The sequence below is a fragment of the Asparagus officinalis genome, chromosome 2 (genome assembly GCF_001876935.1).
Source record: "Asparagus officinalis chromosome 2, Aspof.V1, whole genome shotgun sequence".
Lineage (NCBI taxonomy): Eukaryota > Viridiplantae > Streptophyta > Magnoliopsida > Asparagales > Asparagaceae > Asparagus > Asparagus officinalis.
This window is the reverse complement of record NC_033795.1, coordinates 15500487-15522952: the sequence shown is the minus strand read 5'-3', so window position 1 is coordinate 15522952 and position 22466 is coordinate 15500487. Positions and strand designations below refer to the sequence as shown.

At 35.5% G+C, this 22466-nt stretch overlaps 1 protein-coding gene and 1 pseudogene across 2 annotated transcripts; one reads left to right on the top strand and one right to left on the bottom strand.

Annotated features, from left to right (window-relative positions):
• LOC109830376 lies at positions 7379 to 8031 on the top strand (annotated as a pseudogene).
• LOC109830375 (soluble inorganic pyrophosphatase-like) lies at positions 13205 to 22160 on the bottom strand. Of its 2 annotated transcripts, XM_020397627.1 has the most exons (10): positions 21983 to 22113; positions 21673 to 21722; positions 20849 to 21000; positions 20735 to 20763; positions 20339 to 20404; positions 20062 to 20169; positions 14660 to 14725; positions 14465 to 14585; positions 14273 to 14354; positions 13205 to 13470 (listed from the first exon to the last, which is right to left on the bottom strand). In XM_020397627.1, exons 3-10 carry the CDS (start codon positions 20994 to 20996, stop codon positions 13428 to 13430), a joined length of 663 nt encoding a protein of 220 aa, XP_020253216.1. In that variant the 5' UTR covers positions 20997 to 21000; positions 21673 to 21722; positions 21983 to 22113; the 3' UTR covers positions 13205 to 13427. The 2 variants fall into 2 exon arrangements, with proteins under 2 accessions (XP_020253216.1, XP_020253215.1); XM_020397626.1 differs by lacking the exon at positions 21673 to 21722 and having other exon boundaries at positions 21983 to 22160.

Here is a 22466-nt window from a genome sequence, read left to right as displayed (position 1 = left end):
CCCCCCCCCCCCCTTTTTTTTGTAAAAAAGATATGTACAAGACTGCTTTTTGAATGAGAGTGATTTCTCATGTCTTTTGCTTTTGATAACTGTTGAAATGATTTGAACATGTTGAACTCTGCTTTTTTTCCCAGAACAATGTCGGTCCCTTGGGGCCTTATCTTGGGTTCATCTAGGTAGGGAACCATAGGTAAAACACTGACTTGAAGAGTCATTGTACCTCAGGTTGCTTTTGATGCGGGATCAATGGTTTTAGAACCAACTAAGAAGTCGTTGCGCCTTGGGTCTATTTTTTAGGGAGAGTCGAGGACTTTGTGCCGGCTGAGAATTCGTTTTGCCTTGGACTTACTCTTTATGAGGAGCCAAGGGCTTTTTCCTGACTGAGAAGTTGTTTTACCTTGGTTTTATCCAGATTAGGTACCAAGGACTTTGTGCCGACTGAGAAGTCGTTTTGCCTTGGACTTATTCTTTGGGAAGAGCCAAGGGCTTTTTTCCGACTGATAAGTCGTTTTGCCTTAATTTTACCCAGATTAGGTACCAAGGACTTTGTGCTGACTGAGGAGTCGTTTTACCTTGTGCTTATTCTTTAGGAAGAGCTAAAGGCTTTTTCCTGGCTGAGAAGTCATTTTGCCTTGGTTTTACCCAGATTAGATACCAAGGACTTTGTTCCGACTGAGAAGTCGTTTTGCCTTGGTTTTACCCTGACGATGTACCAGGATCTTTATACCGACTGAGAAGTTGTTTTACCTTAGACTTTATTCTTTAGGAAGAGCCAAGGGTTTTTTTCCGACTGAGAAGTCGTTTTGCCTTGGTTTTACTCAGATTAGGTACCAAGGAACTTTTCGACTGAGAAGTCATTTTGACTTGGACTTATTATTTAGGAAGAGCCAAGGGATTTTTCCGACTGAGAAGTCGTCGTGCCTAGGTGACTAGATCTTGATGCCGACTGAGAAGTCGTTTTGTCTTGGACTTATTCTTTAGGAAGAGCCAAGGGCTTTTCCCGACTGAGAAGTTGTTTTGCCTTGGTTTTACCCAGATTAGACACTAAGGATTTTGTTCCGACTGAGAAGTCGTTTTGCCTTGGACTTATTCTTTAGAAAGAGCCAAGAGATTTTTCTGACTGAGAAGTCGTCGTGCCTAGATGACTAGGTCTTGATGCCGACTGAAAAGTCGTTTTGCCCTGGACTTATTCTTTAGGAAGAGCCAAGGGCTTTTTCCGACTGAGAAGTCGTTTTGCCTTGGTTTTATCCAGATTAGGTACCAAGGACTTTGTTCCGACTGAGAAGTCGTTTTGCCTTGGTTTTGTCCTGAGGAGGTACCAGGGTCTTTATACCGACTGAGAAGTCATTTTGCCTTGGACTTTATTCTTTAGGAAGAGCCAAGGGCTTTTTTCCGTCTGAGAACTCGTTTTGCCTTGGTTTTACTCAGATTAGGTACAAAGGACTTTGTTCCAACTGAGAAGTCATTTTTCCTTGGACTTATTCTTTAGGAAGAGTCAAGGGCTTTTTCCCGACTGAGAAGCCGTTTTGCCTTAGTTTTACCCAGATTAGGTACCAAGGACTTTGTGCCGACTGAGAAGTCGTTTTGCCTTGGGCTTATTCTTTAAAAAGAACCAAGGACTTTTTTCCGACTGAGAAGTCGTTTTGCCTTGGTTTTATCCAGATTAGGTACCAAAGACTTTGTTCCGACTGAGAATTTTGCCTTGGACTTATTCTTTAGGAAGAGACAATGGCTTTTTTCTGACTGAGAAGTCGTTACGCCTTAGGCTTATCCTGAGGTGGCGCCAAAACTGTTGACTGAGAAGTCGTCGAGCGTTGGGCCTATCTGAGGTGGCGCCAAAACTGTTGACTGAAAAATCGTCGAGCGTTAGGCCTATCCTGAGGCGGCGCCGAGGTCTTGTAACTGACCGAGGAGTCATTTTGCCTTGGTTTTACCCAGATTAGGTAACAAGGGCTTTCATTTCCCCCGGGGCCGAGAGTCGACTGTGGGAGTTGGCAGAAAAAAGAGGGGTTATACCTTAGTTTTACCCTGAGAAGGTACCAAGGGCTTTGTTCGACTTTAGCCGAGTGCCCAGCTGACTGGGTGTTTGATGTCTTTCTTTTTATTTTCGACATTTCCATTGATTGTTGGAATTTATACATGATAGAGTACAACTCATTCATATTTATTCTGTCGTATGATGTCGACTCCATGTTTCTTGTCCGTATGTATCTTGGAGACGGCTTTTGGCCGGGGACAAAGTCACCGGGACGGAGCTTCCTTGGCTGTTTCTTTTCGCATGTAAACCTTCCTACATCGATGAGAACGAGATGTTGCTTCATTGGCTGCCTTTGTTGCCAAACTGAGGAACGCCCAGAATCGGGGGTTGCTCTTTCTCTTGATGTTGAGCTGTTTGGCTTTTTAGGCGTTGTTGAGTTGTTGGCATATTTGTCATTTCATCGGCCAAGGATCTGCTTGGAGGTTTTGCTGAGATCCTTGCAGGTCGACGGTGGACATGGTGATTTTCAACAGATCTTGCTTGTCCACCATCGGTTGCTCTGTTAGGCCCGATATTCCGTTGTTTGAGCTTTTTAGAAGATGTTGTTCAACGGAGGGGGCCCAAGCAACTTTTGTGATGAGGGCTTCTTGTTAGAGAGAACCCCACATGTCGACGCTTTGTTCCCTGGAATTTGATGGAATCATAGTTTTCCTCTTGAGGTTTCCAAGGATAGCGACGACTGGACCATCCTATAAATGGGGGAGCCTTCTTTTGTTAGGGGGATGCGAGTCACATGTTTCGACCATCGATTCTTACTTTGTCTTTAGGTGGTTCGAACAGTGGCTGGGGGCCAGAGCTGTTAATCTTCCTGAGAAGACCAGATAGCGAGCCCTTGAGTTTTTCCCGCAACCCCTCTCTTGGTGAGGAAGGACTCTCCTCTGAAGGTGGTCCGAGGAGCCTTCCACAGACTTGATCGTTGCTCCTTGTTCGGGGGAGCCATTGTCGACAGGAGTTTGAACGATACTGGATCTGATCATTACCCCTGGGGGTTCTGTTTGCGATCCAACCCCAGGCCTCTTGATTGTTCAGGCGGTGGGGTTTTTCATCTGTGGCGGCGATTAGAAGCCTGTGCTTCATTCTCAAGCCAGACAAGCACCATAGTGGTGTGTCTTTTCTTAGGAGGCCCCCCCCGAAAGCTGCTGGAGCCTCCAAGGGCTACACCCACATTGGCTCCTCATAGCCATAGGCTAATCCTTCTTAGCTTGAATTATGCTATTCCAGGCTTTGTTTTAGCTTGAACGGTGCAATTCCGATGCTTTTCAAGAATGAACAATATCAGGCCCCGACTTAGAATTGGTCATTTCTTCTCAGAGAAGAAAGTAGACCCCACGGTGGGTGCCAAACTGTTGATGCTCATAAACAAACAGTCGATGAGGGTTTCCCGCTGTCGGATGCAGCTTCGATCCTAGCGACAGTGGGGAAGAAGGAGAGTATGAATGTTGGGGCCGACTCCTCCTCCGACTTTATGCCTGATTCTGAGTGCGCGGGGTGGACTGATAGCCTGCACATGCAAAAATCATAGGAATACATAGCTAGTTTCCCCCGTGGTACCTCCGACGGTCAAGTCAGTTGATGAACTTGGGAGGCTTTGTTGAGAGGCCCCTGGGCCATTGAGGTCCTTGTAGGGGGTTTTTCCTCTAGAATTATTAAAATGCTTTGGATAAAAAAAGATCCCGAAGGGGAGTAAAGCTAAGGTGCAAGAAGAAGCAGAGATCCTACCTTTTTCCCCTCCTTTTTTGCTCTTACCTTCCTTACCTCCTTTTATAGCCCCCTTGCCTCTGGGAGTTTGACCCTCGGCTTTTGTTGACTACGCACAAGAGGCGTTTTGAAAGGTGAATAGACACGCTGCCGAGTCATCTTTCTTCCTCCAGGTGTTGGCAGGCGACTGGGAGGGAAGTCATTCAGTGTCAAGAGAGAAAGGTCTTCTCAATGCTCTGGGTTTGTCAGAATAGGCAGGGTGTAGGGTAGGTCAGCTACGTGGCCATCCTTCTCTCTCCAGGTGGCGGCTGGGAATTAGAGGAGAAGTCATTCGTGTACAGAGAAGCATCATGGCAATTCTCTAGGAAATAACTTATGAGTGGAATAGGCGGCTTGTGCAGGAGATCCTTGTCAGAGCGTAGATCTTGATGGGACTGGTCAATGTTGTACCTTCGAGTGACATTTGAAGTGGTCTTGGTCGGATCTTATCCCTTTAGTCGAGGCGGGTTGATTTGTGAGTCATCACTATGATTTGTCGACCGACAACCGAGTGAGTTTTGGGACGAGAGCGCCATCGAGACGTCCGCTCGGGGAGTCATCTTAATTGTGGAGGACCGACTGGTCCCGCGCTTCGAGTTGGTTATGACGACACTTGGTCGAGAGAGGGCTCGCCTGCTTGACTGGTCAATAGACTTGACCTCGGTCCGGGCTTCTGAGTTTCTTGAGCCGGTCAGGACCATGACTTTTTGGGCCTTTATAGTCAATCTTTCAACGTTCTTATCTCTAGATGATAAATTACCATAACAACTTCTTTAAAGAAAATTTATGTATCCAAAATCCGGCTAAGAAACTAGTATGAGTTTTAAACAGGGAAGTGACAAGAAAAAATGTTGAAAAACAACGCAAAGGTAACCATATAGCATTTAGAAATATTATAATCATACTCCCTTTAAATTTTGGAGTTTGGAAAAAGACTTTCCATGAACAAAAAAACCCTTGAAGCTTTTGGATAATATATTATTATCCTATCCTATCCTAATTAACTCTAATTAATAAGCTTCAATTATATTATCGTATCTTAATATGTATATAAGCTAAGATTTGATTCAAGTACATTAAGAATTATATATTTTTTAAATTATTAAAAATTATATTAACGTAGATAATTATTCAATCACCATATTCAGCCACTTCTCCAGAAGTTACAAAATAATCTAAAATCTTTTAAAATTTATTTTGGAAACCACCCGTAATTTGGATCCTATTTCACGTTATCACCCTTAATTACTCAAGTTTTAGAAAACTACCCTTGGCTATCATTTCTTTTCTTTTTATTTTTTTAATTAAAATCCTCAGCACCTATGGAGGGGCCTTAATGGCATCAAATCATATATGAGAAATGATTACAAAAGTTGTTACCCCTGACATGAAATTCCTAGGTAACAAACCAAAAAAGATCACAGTTCCTCCAAATTACAGGCTAAATAAAAAACTAACAAAAGACAAACAAAAAGACCTAAGATCCTCCCATGTATTCCCATCCCATGCATGTCAGCCAAATAAGCTTTCGGGCATGGGAAGGGAGGTCAGTGCCATCAAGATATATAAAATTAGATTTTGCTTTCGAATTTAATATTGTTAAACAAATATAAATAGGAACGTAGTATTCAAATTGAATCGATTTTTTACCGTTCATACCTATTATGTCCCATTAGGTTCTGCGTGAGAGTGATGTTCTCCTCTGCAGAAAGCATGTGAGGGTCCGGCTCGCCTTGTTCCTCCTCCTGCGACATCCTCATTGATGCAGCCTCCTTAGATGCAATCTCGAATCCCGCCTAAAGCACAAATATATAGTTAATTCAATGTAAAGATTATATTATTTGTGTTCTAGTTTTCTCGTAATATTAACAACGAAATAGAGTTAATAATACTACATAAGATATATATATAAGTCTCACCACCGACTTGAGATTTGCCTTGATCTTTTCCCGATTCTTCTCCTCACCCCTATACCTATCACGGAAAGTACCATATGCCGCTTTTGCCTTCAAGTGTATCGGTATTTTTGATTTTTCCTGTCATATTATACATTTATGAGATTTCATAATCATACTAAGCATTAATATCATTTTAAGCTTTAAATGACATATACCATATCCTGGCAATAAACATCCTCCGGATTGGCATAGGAGTGTGCGCCCAAGTTGGCCAATTTTTGTTGGTTAAAAATGACCACTAAACTAGTTTTAGTTTTGATTACCCCTCCCTGGTCCAAACTAAAACCAATTAAGATAAAATTGATCTACGGCTATTTCTCGCCCAATATTTGATATATTGTCAGACACATAGTTTTAGTCTCTAAACTAGTCTTGTCTCGGACCAACTCCTATGTCGTGGAACTCTATCCTAGTTAAGCAAAAACTAATTGAAATCCAATATTCGTTTGGAATTGACAAACACACTTTGGATATGTCTGACAACTCCACAAAACTTGTTTCTAAGTGGTACAACATTGGTCTTTTAGTTTGGTCCGAATTTAGCCTAAGTTGAATTAGTTGATTCTAGTTCAAAATATTTGTTCTAAACTAGTTCTTTTGTGAACCAATCCTCATATGCAATTTTGGCCTAGTTAAGGAAAAAATAGTCTTACCTAGTTCAATTTAAAAGCTGATGAACACATTTTTTTTGTTTAGCAAAAAATTAGGCCAGAGTTGGTCTAGCTTTTTAGGCTGAATAATTACCACTAAACCAGTTCTATTTTGTTTGGACTACCTATATGTTGGTCCAAACTATAACTAATTTAAAATAGAACTGGGCTAGGATCAACGTTATTTTTGGTTGGTTAAGTTGCCAAACACACCGTAGCATATGTAGGTGTGTAATGATTTCGTTTCAATAATTTCCGAAGGTCTTTATATTGCCAAATAGGCTATGTGGAAAAAAAAAACAAAAAAAAATAAAGAAATAAAATACAGAGCAAGACTCCTATCAACTTAAGTTGATGTCCACCAAAGTTCCTAACCACACATTTATTAATATAAAAACTAGACAAACAACATTAGTGGTAAATTGTTTGTTAAACATCATCAAAACAAGAAGGCCAACATATTGTGATCTATTGTGGTTCTTGTGTGTGCTATTGATTTTGTCTAATCGGGCTTCCGCGGCGCGCAACACTATCAACTTAAGTTGATGTCCACCAAAGTTTGTAGCCACATATTTATTAATATAAAACACCTTTTTATATAATACAAGGATCCCTAGGCAATATGAATGGTTAAAAACTTTGGTGGACACACTATTCCCTATCCACTTAAGTTGATAAGTTTTCACCATAAAATACATGCAATTATCTGAGATAATAACATGGCATGTCATGTGACCCATGGTTGTTCAGACCAAGCCCAAAACTAACTCAGCCCATATACAAGCTCATCACTCCCCGCATGCACCTCACGAACTCAATCTCCACCGTCCACAAAAAGTAAATCAAAGAACCAAGTCCCACGGATCACGATCCGCGTCCACACCCCCAAACTCAGCATCCGCCGTCCACCTAGATCCAAATCCAACGGTCCAAACCCCCTCCCGCCAACCCTCCCAAAAATTTTCATCCCCCTCCCTCTCGATATAAACCACCCCCTTCTCCTCCCCAGATCTCACCCATCACCGCTTGAGAAAAACTAAAAAGAACAGATCCCCTAGATTCTCGAAACCCTAACCCTAAATGGCGCGAACCAAGCAGACCGCCCGCAAGTCCACCGGCGGCAAGGAAGCAGCTAGCCACCAAGGCCGCCCGCAAGTCCGCTCCGGCGACCGGCGGCGTCAAGAAGCCCCACCGTTTCCGCCCCGGCACCGTCGCTCTCCGAGAGATTCGAAAGTACCAGAAGAGCACCGAGCTCTTGATCCGGAAGCTCCCGTTCCAGAGGTTGGTTCGCGAGATCGCCCAAGACTTCAAGACCGACCTCAGGTTCCAGAGCTCCGCTGTCGCCGCCCTTCAGGAGGCCGCCGAGGCGTACCTCGTCGGTTTGTTTGAGGACACGAACCTTTGCGCGATTCATGCGAAGAGGGTTACGATTATGCCAAAGGATATTCAGCTCGCGAGGAGGATCAGGGGGGAGAGGGCTTAGGATTTCTAGTGATTCTTATGAAGTTTAGCTCGTTTGTTTGTTTTGTTTTTCGTTAAATCCTCGTCTTTTGGATTTTGGTGGGGTTTTTAGTATGTAGGGGATGGGCTTGTGGAATATGATGGTGTAGTGTTATTATGAAATGAAATTAACTAGTTTTGTTTAGAATGTTGATGTTTCTCTGCTGGTTGAAATTATGATGGTTTTGGTTTGAATGCTTGTGGAGTTCACGAGGTAACATATCCTTTTGTGATTAATCTAAGTGATGGTAGATTAAGATGGTATTGGTGAAAATGGAGCATTGATGAAATTATTTGCTAATATTTAATGAATTTCTATTGATTTTGTTAGGTTGCTTAGTATACCCCAATTTGTCTTTACTGCCCCCAATTTTCAAGCTCAACCCTACATGATTTCGACTGGTTAAGGGATCAAATTAGGGGGTTGAAATGGAAGATTAACCCATTAATTTACAGTGGATTTCCATCAAGCCAAACTACTTAACATCTGCGTTCTCATAAAAGAATGTATACCATTAAAACTTTTTTGCAATAGATAAAATAAATAAATAAACAAACAGAAAACTATAAATGATTAAGCAACACTATCAGCATAAATATTAAGGCTGCGTTTGGGAACTTGGATTTGGGCTTGGATTTAAAATCTAGGGTATTTCAAATCCAAATCTCTAGTTTGGGTTCTGATTTGGACCAAGATTTTGAATCAATTGATTTAACAAAAAAGAATTTGGAAGCCCAAAACAAGTGATTTCAAATTCCACCACCCCTTGTCATTTATCAAATCCCGATCCGATCCTCTCTCTCGTTTCAAGTTACGTTCCTCTCTCTCGTTTCGTAAAATCTCTCTCTCCCCTTCCCCCTCCCCCCGCCGCCGCCTCCCCTCCCCCTACCTCTCTCTTTCGTTTCAAGTCCCGATCCACCTCTCTAGGGTTTCGTTTTCGAATCGAAGTCTAGGGTTCCGACTTCGAGTCCTTCGAACTGGTAAGGTGTCCTCTCGCTTCATTTTTTTGCCACTTGAAAGTGTGAATTTTCGATTCTTTTATGTCATCCTCGGTGTTGGTTGAAGTATTTAGCTGTCTGTGTCAAAAAGTTTGGATTTTTGATGACGCTGGTTGTAAATTGATGGGAGCTTGATCAGCCTGCAATTGGAGTCGAAGCTGGGCTTCTTGTGTGCTATTAGGATTGTTTCTGTTGGTTTGTAGGGTATTTAGATCAATATATACAGATAAAATGTTGAGGATGAGTTGATCCTGCTTTAGGAACTACTATGTTCATGACCCAATTATCAACAGGGTATGCCTCTTATTAGTTTGAAGACAGCAAATGACCTGTGTGAACATGATAAATTACTATACTAGACTTGATGCATGGAGACCAACAATAGGCTAAAATATGTTGCTTCCTGCTGGGCCTTTGGTAATTTACTTGTTACCGGTATAAGCTTCTCAGGATTTGGACTGTAATATGGACTGTAATATGCTGGTGTTCCATCCAAACTGGCTGTTATGTTTTTTTTTTATGTTGCATTGCGGAGGAGTTTTAGTTTACGACAGACCTGCTATAGTTCTATGCCATAACATATTTTACTTTTGATTGTGTTATTGAATTTTTTTAAGCATATGGTTAAACTGCTCATCTTAAAGTTATCCAGAAATAATTCTGAAGACATGAAGACCTTTTTAAACATATTGTATGAGCAATTATGTTTGCAGTATTTGTCGTCAAGAGTGGTAGATGTCTTAAAACCGTCCAATCCTTGTTCCATATACAATTAAGGACCTATTAACTTTTTTGATACATTGAATTTAGGATCCATGCTAATGAATAATCTGTTTTCTAGTGTCAGTAATGATATTTGATTCATTTTGTTTTTAATACTGGAATTTCATTTATTTGTCAAGACGTTCAGAAATTAGAGTCAATACATTTGATTAGTGAGATTTCCATGTGGTTTCTAGTGTTGTTATGCTCGGTATAACTCCATCAAGTTGTTTGTCAATTTATAAGTCACTTTGATCTCATTTAAGCTTAGCCGTTGCCCACTTCATTCTGAAGTGGACTTCCTAGTTTGTTGATTAATGTTAGGCATACTTGAAGTGAAATGAGATAACAAGTGTGCTACAATACCCTTTGCATGTTATGATCATACAATTATAATAGAATCAAGAAGTAATACTTTCAACAATTCCTTTTTCTTATCTCTAAATGTTCTTTCCCTTGTCAAATTGCAGAGACTATGCTATAGTTTAGTCTGCAGACCCATTAAAGAGCAGGTAGGCTGGCATAAAGATCCTTTTGTTGGTTCTGGAACTCCTTATAGGCGAAGGAATCTATCTCAAGAGGCCTTCTGATTTTGTTAGATTCTGAATTAGCCAGCATGTTAGCTCAGTTCTTATTTTGGCTGGTTTTGTTTTTTGCCCTGCAATTTCTTGTGACTAATCTTTCTTCTATTGCATCTTGCTGTTATGATGGTTGTATCACATTTAGAAGGGTAAATTTAGCACCCTCAACCCAAAAAAAAACTATGTTCATTCCATTAAACACCCATGAATTTCCTGAGTGTCAGGATTCATGCTAGCTTCTGAAACTAATTAATTGATCATGGTAAAAATCTTTATGTTTATCTAGTTACTTTGACATAGTTAAAAAATAATCCAAGAGATTTACTATTTGGAAGTGGTTCCTCATCCTCATCAACTGAAATTTTTTTTTTTGTCAAACTTTAGATAGAACTTGCCTGAGTAGGAAATAAAAGCCAATTCTAACAAAATGAGGGTCTTGGAATATCATTCGTCAAATAACATCCAGGTAGTTATCTTTGCATGGATTTTGAGTTTGTGCTATAACCATTTGTCAGATTGTTTTAACATTTACTAGCTAGGTTAACTTTTATAGTCATAGCTTAATTACATTGTAATAGTTTCCATGGATTTTGAGTTTGTTCCTAAAAACGCTTACATTATCCAAATCTGACACAATGTTCCTTCTCAAGGTATTGTTGTTGTTTTTTTCCTATTAAAAGAGTGCCGCCTTCTGATGATATTAAGCTAATATTGGGCTTCACAGTTTGTAGCGTCTCTAGAAGAGATGACTACAATCATAAATACCACACACGATGAATAGAAGAGATGGCGACAATCTTGGGCAATTGCAGGAACCAATTCCCGGTAACATGTTATAATTTTTTTCAGCTTTCCGTACACGCATTGATGAATAAAACATAGCTTGTATTTTTTGGAACCTCTCATATATGTTCGTAATTTCGTAGCTCGTTACGATGTATTGCTGCAGGCTGTTAACATTTACAACCTGAGCAAGATTTTAACAGCTACTGTATTAGAAGTTCACTCATGTACTCTGGATTATATTTACTACACGGTTGGATGTTTATGGTTAAACAATTGTTGAAAGTTATGCTAGTACCAGAGTATGAACACATTACTTTTTCTGCACTATTGTACTGTCTAAGATTTTAGTAACATTGATTACCGATAATGTGTACGTCTTTCATTTTTCGGTTAAGTGATATTAATTTTCTGTTAACTTTCTATAGGAGGAAGAGAAACGACTGAAAGAAGTGGGGCAAAAACTTTCGGAGTGTTCAAAGAACAAGGTGAAATTTAAGCCAATTGTTACTCAATCGGGTAGATTCAAGTTTGGGATATTTATAGCTTATGTATTAGGTATACTTGTCATTTGTTCAGATATAGCTGTCACTGCATCTAAATTTTCTTCTCCCCTTACTCATAACCACCCCCACATTGATGAATAAGCTTCATGTAGCCTTAAAAATTATTGATGTGCTCATTTTCTTTGCTAGTAAGGTAACTAGGTTTTGATCTCGAGAGGTTAGTGGGTGGTTGATACAGTGCTTGGGTGCCATTTTGCATCCAGGAGTCTCATATTCATTGTGTGTTATACTCGCACCTGGTAAAATGTTGTATAACTAGTGTAGCTTACGGGCTAATGTAGAGTAGGTTGTTCTTTTAGCTCTGTATTCTTTTTTTCTTTCAGCTCTGTATTCTTTTTTCTTTCAATTTGTTGGAAAGAACATGCATTCTCATTTTTGTTCTCACTTTGGGTCATTTCTTGTCTGATTTTTTTTATTTTACATGTTCTGTATTTCATAGACTATGGTCTTTGTTTCGACCGTTCCTTGTAAAAATCAAGGATCTGAATAGTTTTGACTGTTTAATTCAAGTATATGAACGTATGTCTGAATGTGTTGAGTTCTGAGATCCGAAGTACATGCTTCCTTTTTTGTTTTCTTAATCTTTTTCTTTTTTATATTACCTGTGTTTTTTCTCTAGGTGCTAATTCTGGACTGGAAGTAATTATTTGTGCTCTTCCTTTGGTTCATGTATGATGCTAGACAAGTTATGGTGAGCAATGAATTTGAAAACTTAGCAAATGTAGCTATCATCGTCAAAATTACCTAGATTTGTATTTTTTTGTTACTATTTTACACATCTCCATTGCATTTGATGTAAACAAGATGGGTTAAGAGAATAAATTTTTATCAATTTTAATTCTCTTCTCACATGCTATTCAGTTTGCAACTCTTTGTATTTTTTCTTATTAACATTTCTCTTGGTATATCAAAGATCAAATTGACTATGTAATTGTCAGTTGTACCTGCATTTGAGAAGATAATGGAATTGTTACTTATTTGCTCTAATATTAACTTATTCTCACTTTGAATACGTATCAAATATGAAACAAGCCTCAAGTGTTTTCCAGTCTGGATATCTGTGAAATATGCAATGGTAATGTATTATTTAGATGTTTTTTTGTAAGATACTTGATATGTTTGTAGAGTTTTCTTTATTTTTATTTTGTTGAAATTCTTGCAAGTTATGGTGGGCAATGAATTTGAAAACTTAGCAAATGTAGCTATCATCGCCAAAATTACCTAAATTTGTGTTTTTCGGTTACTATTTTACACATCTTTATTACATTTGATGTAAACAAGATAGGTTAAGAGAATAAATTTTTATTAATTTTAAATTCAAATTCATGTATAATAAAGTACCAAAACATTAGATTTAGAAATCAAAGATTTCAAATCCTTTCATTTAATAAAGATATCCAAACAAAAGATTTCTTAAATCATGGATTTCAAATCCTAAATTTAAAATCCCTTGATTTTAAATCAACTTCTCAAATCCAAATCAAAGTTCCCAAACGCAGCCTAAGAGAATATGAGGTCTGCTTCACAATATGCTCTTCTTAAGGGAAGAGAATTTGATCGGCATCTGCACCAGGAAATGGAAGCATAACGTATCACACCTCTTTAAGAATATAATTTCCTTCACAAAATAGAATCAGAATATCCATGATAAACTTGTTCGTTCACGACTACATTACTCCTTTTGAAACAGTTCAAAATCAAATTAAAACAAGACAATCAATATATAGCTGGCGCAGAAAATTTAAATAGCAAGATTCAAAACCCTTGAAAAAAATTAGAACAAAATAGTAACATGTTCGGCTCTCATGCCATTATTGCTGGGGAAGAAGCTATTTAGAGCTAGTAACACCAATCTACTGCCTCAGGCTCTGCATGATGTATTGGCCATAGAGATCCCTGCAAAAACCCATCAAAACAATATAATCAGAAAGAGGGTTCAAAGGATTAAAACATATGTTGTTGAATATAAGGCATTGATAACAAACGCTTATTTTAAACCAAGATTTAGACCCTTATGCTATAAAATTGAAAATAACTTTATCACATTAGTCATGTACAACTTGCAGTACCCTGTGGACTAGGGTATTAATAAAAAGGCTTGGTGTCAAGAAGAACCCACTACTGAGATTTCCCTAAAGTTCAACATAACAATATGCCTAACTATTAAAGATGTTTGCAAGTTTTATATAAGATTAATTTCATAATTCATACGCACTACCTGTCCTATGATGGTTTAGGCACCTATACGTCCTAAACTATTTTATTAACGCTTGAATCCCATGAACCTAAGACGTGTCCTATGATGTTGTAGGCACCTATACGTCCTAAACTATTTTATTAACACTTGAATCCCATGAACCTAAGATGGGTTACTCTTTTGCTCTCAAGTTAAGACGGGAGTTTAATCCGTTTTTCCAGGTAAATGGAAGGCAAAAGTAATTTATTGTCATATGATTACAACGTGGTATCTCAGTGAAACATGAGAAATACTGGCATATGGGGTTCAAGCGATGTACATGCTGAAAAATAGTTTAGGAGCATAAGTGTCTACAATATTGTAATACAAACAGTGTATCTGCAATTAACCCTTTTATACATCACATATGATATATGCGTCGCTGAATTGTGCGCTGGTTTTACTTGGTAATTTAATGAAGCTTCTACGATGGTATACATTGGTGAGTCAGAAACCACTTACATGGAGTATTGAATTGCTTCAATGGCAGTTGTGGCAGGTAAAAAATCATCAACAGCTACTTCCTTGTTCTCATTTTTCTTGTCTGAGTTACCGATTAAGAATTCCAGTGTTCATATGGCGAGCAATGAATATTCAACATTAGTAACTAGAAAAGCTAGATACAATCTCAATGAGATTAGTAATTAAGGATACAATCTTCAAAGAAGCGTTTGATCTCCATAAGGCGATGAGGAGAGAGCTCCTTAATGTCTCTGAGGTGGCGATACTCAGGATCATCAGCACAAACTGCAATGATTTTATCATCTCTCTCCCCCTGGTGCAAGATATTTGTTCAGTAAAATAATTATTTTGAATTCACTTTTATTGAGTAAAATAAATATTTCATACCTGATCGATCATGGGCATAAGCCCAATAGCACGGGCACGTAGAAAGCAACCAGGGAGCACTGGCTCCTGTTTAAGTGTGAAATATGAAAATCATCAGAACATATAATAGTCATCACTAACTTCTTTATGGAGTCGGCTACAATATTGTGACACTCCAAATATAAACAGTCCCACACGAGATAAGTACAAAGGAATAAGTTCTTTGGTAAATAATAAGTTTCCTGAACTCAAAAACTTATAACAAGCATTTTAAGGGAGGAATTGTGAATGAAACTTCAAAATTAGGTGTGCTTATGTATAAGAACTCAAAGGGGGTGACTTTCTAGGAAAGTTATTGCTTGAGACTTGCAAATGGATAAAAGATCAGAATCAATCAGCTGTATGTGGAACTAAGTGCTATTTGGAGCTAGGTGTTACATAGATCAGAATGACACTACATTCAGGAATGTAGTTGATTCTACTTATTAAGTATATTCAAGGCATGTCCAGAATAAATAGAGGTTAATCTAGAACATTAGGTTAGAGGTGAAGTAATATCATACTGAGGTCATCATACCCTATAAATGAGTAATATATATAACACTCCAACATATGAATAGTCCCACGTGTTATAAGCATTTTTTTATAAATAATGATTTTCATAGACTAACCAATTAATTGTAACTAGAACATTTTCTTGAGAAGATGTCTCCCAAGTAAAATTTTGCACGTACATCCTATCTAACAATATAGTGACTAATGACTATGCAAGTCCAATAGTTGTTCGTACACTTAATCTGCCAACTATTTTCCTACTACATGCATATCTCAAATAGTATATAACATCTTTCTTAAAATAATCCTGCATGTGAGTCAGACACTTCATATTTTCATACACAATCCTTTGACCAGTCGAACACTCTGAACCATGAAAGAACCTGTTCCCACTGATAAGCATACATCAGTTTTCCTGTATATAATAGTTCCTAAATTCAAGAGCTACTAACAAGTAGCATTTGAGGGAAGAATTGTGTACAAAGGTTCATAAGCAATTCCGAGATGAGTGAATAATTTGAGATTTCGAGTAATATATGGCTGTTAGTTAGAAGTGAGTTACTAAGTTGACAAATGATTGTAAAAGCTTGTTCATTTATTTTTATTAAACCTGCTAAATACGGAAACTAATCTCATTGTGAAGAAGTCTAAGATGATGAATCATAATAAACTAAAACGAAGAAAGATCATATCATATCATACTTCATACTCTCTTTAAAAGTACGAGTTGAGGAAAATCTTTCCATGGTCAATATTACCCTTAACTTTTTTTAAATATTATATTGTTATCCTAATCTATTCTAATTTTCCTATATTCTTTGAATTTATAATTAAATGATTTATCCTATCCACAATGAGACTTAACATGTTATTGGATAAATATGATATGTTTGATATAATTTAAATCTTTTATTTATTTTAGTTTACAGAGAAATCAAAAAAATGTATGCTAGCCAGCACCTAAAATTTTTTGGACCTTGTCAAAAAATACCATATAAGTTTTTAAATTGTAAAAACACCACTACAAATTCAAAATTTTATTAAAATATTTTAAAAATTATGAATTTTACTTATTTTAATTTAGTGAGAAATCTGAAAAATATATGCTAGCTAAAAAATGAAAGTTTTTGACATTGGAGAAAGTATCTTGTAAGTTTTAAAAAATACAAAAACACTCCTAAAATTTAAAATTTGTAAAAAACACCTTAAAATTTTCAAACCTATAAACACACTAAAAACCTACAAATAACACAAACAACCCCCAAAAATTTATGAAATTTGCAATAAACACTAAACTTTTTATAAATTGCAAGATAAAACCCTCAAGATTGTAAAATTTATAAAAATCCTGATAATTTCCAACCTAACAGTAGATTGTAAATATAGGAGTTACAAATATCCCTTGCATAATTTATAATTTATATAAAAAACCTTTAAAGTTTCAAAAATTACAAACAAACACTCAAAATTCAAATTTTATAAAAAACATCCTAAGAATTTCAAACTCATTAATAAATTAAAAATATAGAAATTATAAATAGTTTATAAACAATTTACAATCTATAGAAAAGGCCTATAAGTTTAAAAATTACAAAAAACCCCTAATATTCATAATTTATAAAAAACACCATGAGAATTTTTAACCTATAGACACTAAAATAAATATACAAAATTACTAGCAACCCCTAAAAAATAAAAAAATTATAAAAAAAATATCATACTTCGCTTTAAAAGTATAGGTTCATGAAAAACTTTTTATGGTCAATATTACCCATAACTTTTTTAAAAAGAACATAACTAATTAAAAATCTATTAGATTTAAAAAAAAACAAACTTAAAGTTTAGTATATTACAAATTACCCCTCCAAAGTTTAAATTTTTTTAATAATTTTTTGTAGTTTCTTAATTTTAATGTAATTTTTAATAGTTTTGTGTATTTGTAAATTATAAAAGTTTAGGGTGTTTGTTTTTATAATTTTAAAAACTTTTGAGGGTATTTCTTTGTATTTGTAAATTATAAAAGTTTAGGGTGTTTGTTTTTATAATTTTAAAAACTTTTGAGGGTATTTCTTTTATAGTTTTCTAAAGTTTCATTGAGGGTGTTTGTTTTTATAATTTTAAAAACTTTTGAGGGTATTTCTTTTATAGTTTTCTAAAGTTTCATTGTGTTTTTAGTGTAATGCATAGATACATCATACATCAATTAATAATGATATTAAAGAGTAAGTCGTTCTTAAGATGTATTAGACTATAGTTAAGTGTGCACATCACTATTCCTAGGCAGTATAGTTTATACATGCAATTTTTTTTAACAATCTATATAGTGGTTAAAAGGTTTTTTAACTTTAATGTACTATTTTTTATAAATTATATTTAATATGAACCAATCATATAATTTTAACTGTGGTCATTATAATTTTAATACGTTCAATCAATTGACTATATAGGTATATAAACCATAGATTACTTTACTTTCTCGCGTTAACTAATATTTAGCACTTAATAATTTAAATTATTACTTTTAAATTATATTATTTATTTACCTATAGGTAATACAATTTTAATTCCTATTTTTTGCTTGAGATTTATTTTATAGTTACACGTATCAAATTAGTAACTAAAATAATAATTATTTATGCTTAACTTAGGATGATTATAGTTGGTTACTCACTATAAAATTTTTATGAAGATATATACCTTATTTTCTATAGCTCTCTACATCGCCCATGTATATTTTATAAATTAGTTGTTAATTTGACTTATTAAATTACTTTTTTTATAGAATTTTTTTCTTTGACTTTTGGATTATGTAATCACTATGTTACCATTCTAGCGTAGAAAGGACCTCATTCTAAATGGTTTCAAGCCAATGTTTGAGTTGAACTGAAATATATACTATTGCTACTATATGTATATATTTTTTAAGAAAATCATGTCAATACTTTTTAAGTAGAAAAGAATATTCTAACTTTTGATATTATAAAAATAAAATATAGCCAATTAAGTGACTAGCAAAAAAGGACTTACATCAAAAAATTATGAATAATAAGATAAAAAGGAAAGGTAATGACATTGCCAATAGTATTGTCAATAGCAAACTATAATGTAAAGTTAACCTATTTTGTGGAGCCCAAATACTAGCTATAAACATCGAGGTTTTTATATATATACTTTATAATTTATTAAAAATGGTATATAATCTTATATAATAAAATTAATTTAATATTAAATAGTAATATCATTGTAAATGAGCAATTATAAAAATGTTAGGGACATGTATGTATTTAAGATTTCAGGACGAATATCTTAACCTATTTATATAAGCATGCCCACTTTGTCACCTATTCTGTTCACTTTTCTCCTTGCTCATTCTCCACCAATTTTGTTGTCACGCTCGAAGAGAAATAAAATTCATGTCGGTGAGGTCTTCTCTCCCTCTATCCCTCGATCTCATATTTTTTAAATTAGTTTCTTTAATTCTTTTTTAATAATTTCTTGGATCCATTTCATACTTCATTCTGTGAAGTGCCTTGTTAGATTCAATTTAAATATACTTTTATTTTAATTGTTATTTTTTCTATTTATGGGTCAATTAATCACTAGAATGTTTAGGTCTTTTTGCCCATTTCATATTTTGAATTAACAGTCTATTTTAGGAAAATTTTAAAAAAGATCACTTTTTAAAAATATTAGCAAAATCGACTGTTTTACATAATAATTAACAAAATTGATCTTTTTTTTTGCCACACCATCAAGACTGGCAAACAAAGAGGTCGATTTTGTATAAAAATCATCTTTAAAATACACGGTACTAATAGTCCCGTGTAATTAGAGAACATTAATTACAAAAATAATTAAAGTCAAAAAATACACAAGACTACCACTCTTGCGTATTTTGCAGTCAGAACCAGAAAATACACGAGACTACTGTTATATCCTATATACAATATAATTTCTCCAAGCAAGTGAGTTATAATAGCATTTTCCATTCACATTGTTTGGGGTAAGATTTGATAGAGACCTTACATCAAAGAGATTTTTATTTTATATTTAAAGTACATGACGAAATATATTAGAATCTCCCTGCTCTAATTTCACAAAAAAATAATTCTTCATACTTTCAGTTTTACTTCTATGTTATGGAGAATGAGCTATAAAATTAAATGAGAATATTAGATTATGTAAATATGAGTGAAATCACAACTAAAAGTTAATGTGAATATGAGTCGAACTACAACTAAAAATTTAATGGACATATTGCAAGAAAAATTCCTATGCAAAATTCATTTTCGAATTGAATGATCACCCATCTTTTAAAAATTTTAAGATACTAATAAACAAAGATATTGTACTAGATCAATGTGTTTATAACTCACGTGATTGTACTAGATCAATGTGTTTATAACTCACGTGGCGACAATCTCGGTTGAATGAAACAATGACAATATTTCATTTGAAAGAGAGATTATTGTGTTGATAATCAATCCCACAAAAAAAATTATTTTCTCTTTTATTTTTATTTAATTTTTATCAATTTAAATAATCATAATATTCGACCACATGCATTGCACGTGCAATCTAACTAGTATAAAAGAAACTGTTTAGTCCTAAAGACAAGGCACTAAGTTGACAAATGATTGTAAAAGCTTGTTCATTTACTTTTATTAAACCTTCTAAATACGGAAACAAATCTCATCGTGAAGAAGTCTAAGATGATGAATCATAGTAAACTAAAACGAAGAAAGATATAAAAGAAACTGTTTAGTCTTAAAGACAACTTAAAAGCAAGAAAATAGATAAAGAAGCATCAAGAAAAGTCTCTATTGTACTCGAAACAAAGGGAAAAAAGTTGTAAAATTTATAATTACCTGCATGAGGACCAGAACATCCATAGGGTCATTATCTTCACAAAGCGTACGGGGAATGAAACCATAGTTATGCGGATAGACCACTGACGAATATAAGACACGATCGACCTGTTACCAAATAGACAAATTTGCATAACCACCATGAATACTGAAAAATCAACTAGCTTTTGAGCATCAAGATCTTAAAATGAAGATGGACCATAGGAATTTCCAATAAGCCGATCATTTCCTCTTATAATCATTTGTCAGTCAAAATAATCTCAAACTTTGCACTAACCTTGATCAGTCCAGTTTTTTTGTCAAGTTCATACTTGACTTTACTTCCTTTTGAGATCTCCACAACCTGCCATATGGATAGAACCAGTTAACCAACCTAGTCTGGAATTGTAATTTGAAAATGAAAGGTGAAAATACGGGAAATATCATATTCATTCCATAGACTGTAGCCTGTCGACCAAATAATTTTTTCAATGCTACCCCTTCTTTTTGGTCATAAGATTAGTGACATAAAAAAAATCTCATTAGATGCAGAGAGGTAAGGCAACATTGCGGCTACACGAAGAATATCATTTTTATTGCTATCAAATGTTATTTGGTAAAAGAAAATGTGTGTTATGTCAAAATTAATGTACATAATTAACTAAGTGCGACAGTGGTTGGTAAAAGAACTTACAACATTGAAAACAGAAGGAGCTCCAGGACCTGCACACAACATTATACAATTTGAGGAGTCATTAAGATGCGTAATAAGTGCTGACTTATTATTGATAGATATTAAGGTAACTACCTATATCAAGATCATGCCAAGGATGCGCAGCAACTGATCTCCTTGACAAGGATGACAGAATCCTTTCATTCAGCTTCGGGACTGGACGTTTCTGTGCATGAGCACTAGCTGAAGTAGTTGAGTTTCCTGTCTCATTTGCTTCACTCATGTTTCTGAAGGAAAGAAGGAAAAGGAAATGATCCTTGTACTGGTCAACGATAGACTGATCTTCATTGAACTCATATATTTGGGCAAAACTAACAGAAGCATCAGTTTCGAACAGAAGAAGGGGAAACAAACAAATTAGACTAAATGTCTCAAATGGCAAACAAAATGGAGAGGTTCACTGCAAGACATTTTCAACAAGCACAATCTATCTATCTTCTACTTGCACTATACTAAATATATACTAATAAAACAATTGCCACTGGTCACAAATTGCAAGGCTCGCACTTAATTAGTCATGTGCCTGTTATCTTCCCTATTATTAATTATTCTATTCTGTTTCTTCTATGTTTTCACTCTTTTTTTTTAATTTTCTACATCTATGATGAATCTGAAACCTCCCAACTTTCATGACATTAATGATCCATTCACAGTTGTATTTATGACCAGTACAGAGGAGTATATCGGCTTTATAGGGCCCACATCTGCAGCACATTGCTTGTAATCTTTGTTAATAGAATTAAGCTCCAAAATTGACCCACTTTGATGCTAACGCCTACAAACGCAGCAACGATGCCTATTATTATGATTTAAATTAGAAACTAAGCATCATTGTGTTGTTGACAAGCCATTGGAGAGCACCATTAGCGTTGATTGAATTTGGGAATCAATTTCTCACCCTAAAACGCCTGTATCGATGGATTATCCCGCAAATCCTCACCTAAAACGCCTGTATCGAAGGATTATCCAATAAAAAGGCAATTTTTTTGTGGCGATTTCTCATAACTTTTTCTTTCATCTATGTACAAATACATCTAATCTAACGGAATGAATTCAAAGAATAAAAAAGCGAACGATTCACATATCCAATCAAATCCTAAGGGGGGGAAAAAAATCTGAGATCCCTGATACCAAAGACACAAAGATCCGCTTGATCCAAGGATAAATCATATCATGATAATCAATGGAAGAGATTGAAGAGTAGCTTACTTGAAGCGATCGATCGATCGATCGAAACCCTAATGTGAGCGAATGAGGTACTCTGCTGTTTGATTCCTTCACAAATGGGAGAGCTTTTAACTCGCCCTCTTTATATAACGTACACCAGGGGTTGGGTCACCGGCGGGTGGGAATAAACACATGGAGGTGACGCGTTGGTGGATGTGAAAGCGTTATGCAATCCCTCGTCCTTCCTTATTATTATTATTATTATCTTAATTATTTGTTTATTTTGTTTAATTTTTTCTTCTAAATTTCATTGATTTGACTAAGGATTCGGATTCTGGTTACGGACCAGTGGGAAGAGGAACAAACTATGGGCCCAATCGACATCGTGCCGCAGACGTGCTTTCAGGTTTTCCAGTATTTTGGGCAGGGTCTGGGTCGCGAACATGCGAGTTGCTTGGGTAAAATGTCCAAATATATATATATACTATATATTATATATAATATAATATATAATATATATATAATA

Coding starts and splice junctions, on each gene's coding strand:
- LOC109830375 (XM_020397626.1), bottom strand. CDS start 20,996: ATGAGTGAAGCAAATGAGACAGGAAACTCAACTACTTCAGCTAGTGCT. Junction 14,726..20,061: donor ATGTTCTGGTCCTCATGCAG/GTAATTATAAAT, acceptor ACACTTAAACAG/GAGCCAGTGCTCCCTGGTTG. Junction 14,355..14,464: donor CAAACGCTTCTTTGAAGATT/GTATCCTTAATT, acceptor TCGGTAACTCAG/ACAAGAAAAATGAGAACAAG.